The sequence below is a fragment of the Typopeltis vanoorti genome, chromosome 8, assembly GCF_054136105.1.
Source record: "Typopeltis vanoorti isolate ZY-2024b chromosome 8, IOZ_Tvanoo_1.0, whole genome shotgun sequence".
NCBI classification, from domain to species: Eukaryota; Metazoa; Arthropoda; class Arachnida; order Uropygi; family Thelyphonidae; genus Typopeltis; species Typopeltis vanoorti.
The window spans coordinates 138,626,461-138,638,624 of record NC_143556.1 but is presented as its reverse complement, the minus strand read 5'-3'; the positions used below and the strand labels follow the sequence as shown (position 1 = coordinate 138,638,624).

General features: G+C 38.0%; 1 protein-coding gene across 1 annotated transcript in view; it reads right to left on the bottom strand.

The window, feature by feature from the left end:
• LOC150104382 (protein TFG-like) overlaps window positions 1-5,719 on the bottom strand; it is a 41,616-nt gene extending 35,897 nt beyond the window's left edge. The window contains exon 1 of the mRNA XM_090396467.1: window positions 1,040-5,719. Coding sequence (XP_090252593.1) covers window positions 1,040-1,066 — 27 coding nt within the window. The 5' untranslated portion in view covers window positions 1,067-5,719. The remainder of the gene's footprint in view (window positions 1-1,039) is intronic.
• Window positions 5,720-12,164: the final 6,445 nt, after the last annotated feature.

Below are 12,164 nucleotides of genomic sequence, written 5' to 3'. Positions count from 1 at the left end.
ACATGTGGAGCTATTAGGCAGGTGATTATGAGAAGCTCTGTAGTCAACTAGCATCAATAAACTGGATTGATGAATTGTGTGGAAAAGTTGTTGACAGTGCATGGGAAATAAGGCAGTATCTAACACAAGCAGTGCATAACTGCATACCAAGAGTTAAGCATATCAACAGAGTAGGAGTGAGATGGATGAACAGTGAAATCAAGGAAGTAGTGTTACAAAAGAAGTTATGGAGTAGGTACAAGACAGTTTGTAGTGAACATATGCATGACAAATATAAACTGCAGACCAGAAAAGTGACAAGCATGGATAAAAAAGAAAAAGTAGAATATGCGAGGAGATTTGCCAGTCAGGTCAAAGCTAATCCAAGGGAATTTTTTTGTTATGTGGCAAGTGGAAAAATAATTATGGCAGGTTGACACTGGTGGATAGTTATGGCAGAAGAGTAGAATAACAAATGACATAGTGGAATTATTTAATGAACACTTCATCAGAATATATAACAGTGGTGTGAATAATGATGTGCGATATGTAGAAGGGAGGCAATAATTAGGAGAATTAAAGGTCGAAGAATCAGATCTGCATTGTCGTTGCTTGGGTTAGATGTTAATAAAACTGTAGGTATAGATGATGTATCACTGCATATTTTTAAATAATATGCAAAAGAGTTAGCCATGCCCTTGACTTGGTTAATTAACAAAAGTCTTATAGTGAGGAAGGTTTCTAAGAAGTAAGGAGTGGAAAGAAGACAAAATAATACCTCTTGACAACCATGGTTCTAGTTCAGGAGTTTCCAATTATAGACCCAGTCTATATATCTGCAGTTGTGGTCAAAGTGTTGGAAAAATTGGTTAGGAATAGAATACTGAGGATGATCGGTTAACGAACATAATCCGTTCAAAGATGAAGTTCCCTAACCGATCATCGATTTACCATAGATTTTTATGGGAATTTGATTAATTCATTCTGGAGACCCAAAAAAAATAAATAAAAAATTATATAATTTCTTACTACGTTTATTTATAATAATAATAATACATACATACAGTCTTGCATTTTCATCAGTCATGTTTTTTTTCCCGTTTGTGGGGCGTTAAAGAATCTGTCCAATATCAATTGCTTTTCTCTCTTCTTCAGGATTTTTCAGAAGTGATTAATAGCATTGTCGTTGTAGAGATCCTCAAGCCTATTGACCTCAACCTGGTTTGGGTGCCATTCTAAGACCGTTGTTCTGACATCCTCCCACTTCTTCAAAAGATCTTTAATAGCAGATGTCGGCATTGGTCCTCTTTCATCTTCCTCTTTTTCAGAAGAAAACACATCTCGCTGAGTTTCTTGGTGTTCTTCATTCAAGAGTTCTTCTGTCGTCAGATCATTTTCATGTTCCATTATGAGCTCTTCAATGTCATCTTCATTCACCTCCAATTCCAGATCTCTAGCAGTTGTCACAATTTCAGGGACATCATCTCTGTCTCCCTGAATGCAGAATAGACACAGCTTTCGCCAAGCAGAATTCAACTGTTGTTGAGTGACTTCTGACCACGCCTTTGAATGAGCCGGGGGGGGGGAGAGATGCCATCTCATATAATCATTATAATCAGCTCTTCTGATGCTATGACCAAATCCAAAACTCTTAAACCTCGTGTTCCTTCTACTACATGTTGCCTAAGACATTTGTCCTTCAAGAATTCTAGAAATTCCATTCCCTTATTACTACATGCAGTTTCCTCTTCCCAATTTATACTGCTATAGTTAAAATCTCCCACAACAATCATCCTTCTTGCACTTGCCAAGCTCACTTCCTAAACATCTCCTGCTCCTCACCCTCTATACTCCCTGGCTTGTAGAAACACCTCACTAAATATCTTGTCTTACCCACCTTTACCTCACACCATATGCTTTCTAAACAATTAGTGCCATTGCCTTCCAATTCCTCTACTCTGAGAGACATAAGTCATCACTTATCATAAGCAGTACTCCACCACCGAATTTTCCTTTCCCATCAAAAAATGCTGTACCCTGCTACTTCTATTCATTGAAAAAACAATGAGACACTGTGCAATTTGATTGGAAAAGACTTGAGCATAATTCTTGTTGTCACAAGAATAATCTTTATATGGACTTTTTCAACTGAAGGTCAGCTAGCCAAAAGATACAGAGGTAGCAGGTTTTTCTGCTGGAAACTTGAATTTCATCTGGCATACACACAAATCAGCCATCAGAACACACACAATTTACAGACAAAAAATACTACTGGTTGTGAGTAGTAGATGGCACTGCACATTAGTTGGAGGATTAAGTAAGAGAAATGGTGAGTTGTGTGCTGTGGAGTAGTGTATGTCCACCCACTGTGAGTCCTTGCACTTCCAGAAGTGTCATGTAATAATAACATAAGTATCATGCAGGGATTCAAACCCACAACCTGTTAGATAGAAAACAAGCACATACTATGCCTGGACAACCATGCCAACAATCAGTCAACTGGTAACTGGCTTTTGCCAAGAAATAAATCAAAGTTATGAGATACCTCTGCATTAACAATGCATCAGGGCAGTGCAATCATCCAAAAATGTCACTTTCAGTAATCTATCAAAAACTGAGCATTTAGTAGCATTTTTCTCTAACTATAATAAGTTCAAACAATGCTTACAATGATTAGGTTGAAGAATGAATTAAGGCATATGCAGATTGAGACAGGGTATTTAGAGAAGATGAAGGGAGGATGAGTCAAAGTTGGATGATGCCAGTGAAAGGTTGGAAAGTAGTACAGTGTCATATGCAGACTATGGTGAAAGAGGTGAAAACAAAGCAAGAGCCAAAAGTGTGTTTGAGAGGAGGGATGATGGCAAAAATGAGTGAGGTTGTAGAGAGGAGAGAAAGCACAAAAGAAGAACTGACTGCACTGGCAGGAACAAATTATTTGCAAGGAAGTGTGAAAGAGGTAGTGAGGGATTTGAGTGTTGTTAGAAACTGTTAAGCAAAAGGGTGAGAAGGAAAACAGTAAGTTGCCAAGGTATCACAGTTGAAAATAGAGAAGGGTAAAAATTACGAATAGCATGATAGCTCAGATGTGTAGGAAGAGCTTTAAGCATGTGGATATCATGCCATTCATAATCATTGGATAAATCTGAAGGTAGGAGAGAGAATTTGCTCATAATGGTCAGCACGTAAATGCGAGTAGTAGTGTGAAGCTGGGTAGACTGCCACTGTGAAGAGAATACCATCAATAACTGGTCCAGGCAGGGAAACAAAAATCAGACAATGGTACTGTGAGTATAAGCTACCAGGATCAGTATGAAATAAGTGATGATGGAATGAAAGATAAGGAGGCAGGAATGGCCCCAGTCAGAACAACAAAATCAAAGGTCCTGCAATGACAGGGAAAGAAATTATAGGAGTGAAAGGAGGCACTAGGAGCAAATTAAGTTTGTGGCCTGTTTACTAATATTTCTTAGAACTCTCATAAATCACTGGCTTCAGTGAGACTTGACATAGGGATAATGTACTGCTAAAAAAGAATGATGGCTTACATCTTTTGAGAAGATAAAGGATAAAAGAAGATTAAAGAATTATATTACTGATGATTTCAGAAGAGTGTTGTAACAACTCCTGGTGGAACTTGAGGCAGCACTTTTGATAATGACTTTGAGACCATTCATTAATTAAGTAAAGTAATTTTAGATACTGAGTTATCACCATGGTGCTACTAGTGGAGAAAGTGGACATGTGATTTTGATATGGAAAGTAGCTGAGGAGGTGCAGGCTTAACCGAGCAAAAGAGAAGTATGTAATTATCATTCAGAAGACTATAATAAACTACGAAAATGGATATGGTGACTTGCTATGGCATGATCAATTGAAAGGGAGAAAAATCAGTGGTACCTGAGATTTGATTCAAGATCGGTTACTTATGGCAATGTCAAACTCCTAAGGCCATCATCAAATTTCTTATATATATATCCTCAAGAGGTGTACAGCACATGAAAAGCTTACATTATTACTAGCTTCCTATCAACAATTTCCTAAACAGTCTGTTATTTGTCATGACCCAATATTGTTATATCTCATATTTCAGCCTTCTAATTGCATCAATCCACTTTAGTAGTTCTTGGTCTTTTTCTAACCACTTGGCATCAAACAATTTTTTTGTTAGCCTTTATGTTCAAGTGACCAACCACCAGATATTGGCAATGCTCACAGATTCCTGAATGTTAACACTATCAAGTTTCTTCCTAATATCTTCATTTTTAACATAATACTCACAAATGCTGGCATCAGTTTATTAATATTCTCAGAATGCTCATGTCTGTGATCTCCAGTTTTCATCAACCATTATGCTAATATTGGTTTGAATACTGTCTTGTATACTGCTATTTTAGTGTTGTAACTAAATTCAGTTGACTCCCTATCATACTAGCATTTCTTATTTTGCTATTTCTATAATCTACCATCTTCACTAAAAATTAAGCTTGCTGCTCTTTTCATTGTTCCTGCCTATTTTCACAGTATCTTTTTATTGCTGATTTTCATATCAAATTGCTACTGATGCTATTCAATTTAGCTATGGAATCTGCAGATTTTATACTGGATTTGTTTAAGAGTATAATATCTTCATAAAGTAAAGAGCTAAAATTAACTTATCTAATTTTCATATCAGGCATGATGCGACTATGCCTTCATAGTGGAATCCACATAGATAAATACCAGTGAAGATAATGTGCATCCTTGTCTCACGCCTGATTTTACATCTTCCTGTACCTTCAACTGTAACCGGCGATTGCCAACTCAAATAGAGATTATGCATTGCTCAATATAATGTCCCATTTACACTATATAATTATAGCATTTTGAGCAGCTTTTCTCTTTTTCTTTTTGAACAGTTGTGTATAAGGGAAATATCATGGAGAAGAAAAGTTTACTGGTGGAGTTCAATGAAGCTCAGTACTGGGACCATTACTGTTCAACCTTTAGGTCAAAGACATTGTCACTGGACCATCAGGAAATATTCAGCTGTGCATGATGTAAAGCTGAATAAGCAGGATTTGAATAATTAGAATAACCTGAATAAGCAGGATATGAATAATTAGAATAACCTGAATAAGCAGGATATGAATAATTAGAATAACCTGAATAAGTTGGAAACATGGGTAAATGAATGGGGATATGAATTTAACATCCCTAAATGTAAAGTTTTAACTATATGATTCACAGATGGGGAACTGCATATTCTATTTGTGGAACTATTTAGAGTATATCGAGAGGAAGGGGAGAACTTTGGGGTAATGATGGATAAAATTTTGAAATTTAAGGGACACACTATAAAGGTGGTAAAAACAATTCAGATGATTGCTGCATTTGCTAATAAAGACAATGATCAGAAATAAAGTGCTAGTGGTGGCACTGTAAAAGGCTCTTATTAGACCCTCTAGATTAATGTGTATGAGATCTAGTCACCAGGATTTGGAGGGACTGAACACACTTTTGAGAGGATTCAGAGACAGATGACAAAAGTGATTTTAGGATTATTAAAGTTAACTACAAGAAAAGATTGGAGGCACATCTGCAGTGAATAATTGAGACATAACAGAGAAGGGAAAATCAGAGAAATGCACTACAACATTACTTTGTGAGAAGAAAGGGTGACCAACTGAGACCTAAGCTTTTTGGAGGTATTTACTAGATGGATATAGGAAAGATTTTTAAATGATAAAACTAAAAGATGGAAAGGAATAGGAATCATCCTTGAAGCTGTCACAGATAAAGGTTACATACAAATGTTGTATTTTTATATGTATATATATATAGTTTATTTATTTATATTTCTTTATTTGTATTTCTTAAAAAAAAAAAAAAAAAAAATCAGCTAATGCCTTTTATTCCCTTTAAAGGGAGTAGGCGAGGCCTTTATACCCTATCTAGCTTTCGGAGACTGAGTGGACAGTTCAATCTCCATCGCCAGCCAATCAGAGATAGATGGCCCATGTCTATCACTAATTATTGCAGCCACCGATGAAGAGGCTGGAAAACAAGTGCTGCATCTCTTGGTACCTAACCCTAACAAGATATTTTACTGTCTGAAATAATGTGGGTACTACAGTCGATTTTCTTGAGTTTACGGGATAAAAAACCTGAGTTTCCGGGAGGAAAAACCCGCTTACCCGTGCCAGAGACTGACTAACTCAGGAATCGGTTGAAGAAAGGCTTAGAAAAAGTTCCTCAAGTCGGCGACTTGACTTGAACTTAAATCTGACTTCAAGCGACCAAGCGCCACTTCCACTGAGCTACACAGGCCTATTTATATTTCTTTTATTTTTTTATTTATTTACTTTCTTTTGATGAAAGGAGCTCTTCAAGATATCGGATTTGAAAAAAAAAAAACTTATGCGACTATAAAGCTAAGGGAGAACAAAAATTAGAATATGATCTATTTCTTTCTAAAATAGCGCTACTAGTTTTATCCTGCTAGAAGACTTCGAGAGCATAACAGAGATGGGAGAAAAATCAGAGAATACACTACATTACTGAATGCCATTATATTAAATTAAAAATGAATTGCTGTCATCAAAAGAATTCTGAATCTAACCAGACTGTTGAACATGTAAACAAGCTGGTGGTCTCACATACACACCATAGCTGAACAGCAGAGGAATAACAATCAGCAAGGTTGTAACTGGGATTCAGATTAAGGCAGATAGGATTAACAAGAATTTCTGTTCATTTCAAAATTATTTTTTCAATCTCATCATGACATCAATATATAATATCTGAGTACCGTTCATTGGTTGAACTGTCCCAGTTCAGTGCATATGTGGTGGAGTGGGTGTCATTAAGATCAAAAGAATTAAGAACATGATTGGATTGAGCTGAGGCCCTAGTTCTATAATAGTCAATACCTCTAGCATGCTCTTCTATATAAAGGCTTAATCAATTTCTCTGTTTGCCATCATATGGGAAACTGCAGTCACACCAAAGACAGTACACATCTGGGTATTTTAAGCAGTTGTGTTTTGGTTTTTCCAAGTGATGCAAGGAGCAAAGTTTGTTCAGAGGAGTGAATGAGGTTCAGATCTTATATTTCTTGAATTTTTATTAACTTGGCTGAAATGGAGTTGATATACAAAACAGAAATATAACCCTTCACATCATCATCATTATTATTATTATTATTATTGTTCCGGGAAACTCCAAGGAGTCGATAGACTCATCGAGGGAGGCCCTAACATCATGTCTGGAACAACTATTCAACATTCACACAGTATCTATCATATCTTGCCTTGAACTCATTCACGGTTGTAGCACCCACAACAGACTCTGGAAGCTTATTCCACTCATTCACCACTCTCCAAGTAAAAAACCTAGCTCTTAACACCCTTGTCAACCACGCTCTTGCCCAGCTTCCATGCATGGCCCTAGTCCTCCCACCACCAGTCATATTTTCAAAAATATCTTCTGGATCAATCTTATAAAAACCCTTCAGTAATTTGAATGTCTCAATCATAGCACCCCTCCTTCACCTATTGTCCAATGTCTGCAACCCACAAATCCTCAACCTATTCTCATAAGGTTCATTCCACAGACCTGCTATCATCTTGGTCACTCGTCTCTGGACCCTCTCCACTTCTTCCCCATCACTAAGAAACCCTGGTGCCCATAACTGGGCACAGAAGTTCAGATGGGGTCTTATCAAGTCTTGATACAGAGGAACAATAACTTGTTTGTCTCTCCATGTTAAAGTATTTTTCATAAGCCATGTGATTTGGTGAGCTGTTTTAGTCACTTTTGCAATGTGCCCCCTAAACTTCAACTCCCTATCCACCAGCACTCCCAAATCCCTGGCCTCATCAATCTCCTGGAGTACGGTTCCACCAATGCGATATACTGCTGCTATTCTTTTCACCCCAAAGTGCATAACCTTACACTTTGCCACATTAAACTGACATCCATTTTTCCTAGCCCAGTCCTCCAAAAACTATCTAAATCATCCTGTAAAATTTTGACATCCTGTGCACTCACAATTGACAGGTGTCTTGAATTATGTGATTATGTGACAGGATTTTGATAATGTGATTATGTGACAGGTGTCTTGAATGCTAAAAACAGGAATGAATTTAAAATTCAGTATATGTCACAAAGTAGAGTGGACCTTCTGTAATAAGCCTTAACTCTATAGAAATCCATTGTAATAACTAGCAATGTAATCATTTGCTGTAAAATTTTCTCCCTTAGTATGTATTTGATTCCAAGAGAAATGTAACATTAGCAAAAAAAAAAAAAAAAATGCTCAGTTCTTGTAAAGCTGTAATTTCATCCATCCTAAACTATCTTTTATACCAAATTTTTCAAGGGAAGGTTAGTTAGATAATCTCATGCTGAAGTAGCAGGATTTTTGCTTGTTTTTCTGTTTTCTTTTTCTCTTCTCCAGGAACTTTGGGTTTTCATTCTGCCTGCAGGCAAACAGTCCACAGAACACACACAATTTGCAGGCAACAGATACATCAGAAGTGGATGATGAACCTGTGGGGATAGATGATTAAGTAGTGTGGATGACAGGTTATGTGGAGCCACAATCAGGCCTTGGAGGTGTCGCATAATAACAACCTTTCCATAACAATAAATAACCAAGGTGCTAACATGAATTAAAAGTAACTTGTATTTCCTATCCTTAATAACACACAAGAACTCATTCCATTCAGTGCTGTTAACAATAAGTCAATTGGCCATAATTAAACCCCTCCATGTGGGGCACCTGTTCGTGGTGGAGGGGACCTCCCAGTGATGGTACTGGCCCTTTTCATTCTTCCTCTTTTTCTTTGCTTTTCTTCCCCTATTCTTTGCTCTGCTTCTCCTGAGTCTTTATCACTATCCTTTTTCCAGACCACCAGCACTGGGATCCAATGCCCTGCCGCCGTATGGTGCAACCCGTGGACATCTGGAAAGGGGGATCCTGGTAGTCTTGCACTACTTTGGCCTCTGCTTCAGCAAGATGGGTGGTCCTGGATGGCCCAGCCAGGATCAATCGGCCAGGATCAATCGACTACCGGGATCCTAGACCTGCTGCAGGGCCGGTATAGCATCCAGGGTAGCCCTGGCATTCCACTCCTGAGCGCATTCTTTGCTTGCCAGGTAGTGGGCATCCATGTGTGGCTCCGTGATGGGTAGGGAGCTCTAGCACCGAATTAAAAATTCCTTAAATATAAATTCTTTATCCTCAAATGTTTCAGGTACCCTAACAAAGTCCCAACCAAGTACTGATAATATAGACACAGCATATGAAAACAGAAGTAAGAAACAAAAGATATTGGATACTAACAAAAATGTACCAACCTTTTTAATCATTCATGCAACAGATGAAAAACCAAAACTGTCAAGAAATTGCGTTCTGGTGATATCCTCATGGAAACAATGTGCAAACAACATTCCAAGAAACTACTGAGAGCAATGACAATGGGTGGAATACAAATTGCAGTAACACCTCACAGAACACTCAATTCCAGTAGAGGAGTGATATCAGAATGGGATCTCCTTGAGGTTCCTGATGAGGAGATATGTTCAGAGCTTAAAGATCAAGGAGTGAAGGGTGTGAGGCGCATCCTGATATACAGGGATGGTCGCCTGGTCTCAACCAAGAACATCATCCTTACTTTTGATACACCTAGGCCTCTGACATCTGTAAAAGCAGGGTATCTCAGCTGTCCTGTTAGAATGTACATCCCTAACCCGCTGAGATGCTTTAAATGTCAAAGATATGGACATGCCCAAACTGCCTGTTGTGGTTCTACCACCTGTGCTCGATATGGTAGTAAAGGACATGAAAATAAATCTTGCTGTGAAAAAAAAACTAAATGTGTCAACTGTCAGGGAGATCATCCAGCATACTCTCGTGCATGTCAGAAATGGAAAGATGAAAAAGAGATACAAAATATAAAAACAGAACAAAACATAGCATATCAGGATGCAAAAAGAAAGTTAGCCACCATTACACCTGTTCTACGATCCTCTTATGCTGAAAAATTAACAATTAAAAAAGTGCCAACAGCAACTCAAACATGTATGTCTATTCCACCATTTTGATAATTTCACCATATCTGAACTTTACGATCGTAAGTGCTTATCTGTTGAGCGCATTAATCACAAGACCTATGGCCTTACTCCAGAGACAACTTCAAAAATGGTCCCATTCAATGAAAACTCATCTGTCAAAAAATTATGGTGGAGACTTCACTCAAAGATAAACCACCAGACATTCACACAGAAAAAATGGATACCTCGATACCCACTGAAAGCAAACTAAGCATACCAACTGACCCTAACACAGTTGATGTTTTGAACACTCTACCAGAGGAAGAGATGGACACTGGCCGTCTATACTTCCCTAAAACAGTGGATAAATATAAATCTGACAAAGGTAAGCCCTCAAACTCTCGAAAACCAGACAAGTCAATAAAATCAAAACAATAGGAAAATTTTTACAATGGAACTGTCGTGGGATCCATCAGAATATTGATGATATCAAGATGTTGTTGCAGAAACACAAACCTTTCTGTTTCTGTCTACAGGAAACTTACTTAAGACCCAATGAGGACCGTACCTTTAGAAATTTCACTGTTGTACATAAGGATAGAACTGGAGATGGTCCTGCTCATGGAGGAGTAGCTATCCTAGTGGGCAGTCATACTCCTTTCCATCAGGTCCAACTTAATGCTTCTCTGGAAGCGGTAGCGATTCACTTCTCTGTGGGATTCCTTATTACAGTATGTTCAATTTATTTACCACCAAATGCTGAGTTAAATGAAACTGATCTTGATAACCTTATCTTGCAACTGCCTCAACCCATACTTTTGATGGGTGACTTTAACAGTCACAATACTCTATGGGGTGGTGCCAACACTAATAGACGTGTTGTGTCAGAAATAACTGGCCCACTATCACTCAGCCATTTATTTCGGACCCAACGCGAGAAGAAACTGACTTACGATAAAAACATGCTTATACTCTCAAGAGCAGGGGTAAAGAAATAATACATGAATTGTAATCAAAGAGGGTATATCAATTTAATTAGTAAGATTGTTATAAAATAATCCAAATTGTATTCTAAAATCATGCCCAGTATGGGAAAATTATGTTAAAGAACTCAGAATCATATGTCAACCAATCAACAGAAGGTCAAATCACTACGTAAGAGTCCACAGTGACACAGCAGAAAAACCATATAGCCATCCGGTAACCTCAACCGTAACAGTTTCGTCAAGAGAGGCATGGAGAAAAGAATGTGACATCATCAATACCTGACGAATCAGGGACAGTTAAGTAGGTGACGAAAGTAATGAGAGAGGGCGCTCACGGAATGAAATATAAGGAGCCGTGCGCACTTTAAATGCTCTCTCGTGTTCCTGTTCGAAGGCTGAGGAAGCTTGTCTCCGGTATCCAGCAACATTCCACGTTGCTGTGGGATCCGATATGCACAAGATATCCGACAGAACATCGGCAGACCGGCAGACAGAGCCATTGGTATATCTGCTACCAATGTGAGGATGGCGAAGGAGATCCTTTGAGGAGAAAAGAAAGCAACAGACAGCAGAGCAACAAGAGACCCTTGCCACGTCCGAAAACACCCGGGACTAAAGTTAAGGAAACAACTTCACTAAGGAAATAGCTGGTAAGGTGCAGAACTTTTATTTTATATATAACAAGTCATATAGAAAGAGAGGAAGCAAAAGGAGAGAGAACTTTGAACATAGCCTTGCTCGAGCCATCTAAGTGATCCGTTTGGACTAATCGTCTGTGATAAGACCTTCCTATGTTAGTTTAATCTCTTGTGTAAGAGAGACATTATAGCAGAACAGTTATTAAATGATTCAGTATATGTGATAGTGTGTGAAGGCCCTGTTTCTAATATTGAGCCTACAACTTATATAAGTTTTACAGGGAAGAGTTTAGTCCTCTGACTAAAATATTGAGTGTTAATTGAGTGAATATATCATGTACATTTAGCTAAGGTTGTAATATTCAAGAATTGCATAACCACGAGAGCATCACTTAATCCTAATGCGAGATACGAGAATAAGGATGATTAACTAATGCTCCTGACATAAAATTAGATGAGCCTGTGTGATAAGAGATATATAAGGGAGATTTTAACATTTAGGATATTTGAGTGATTTATTACA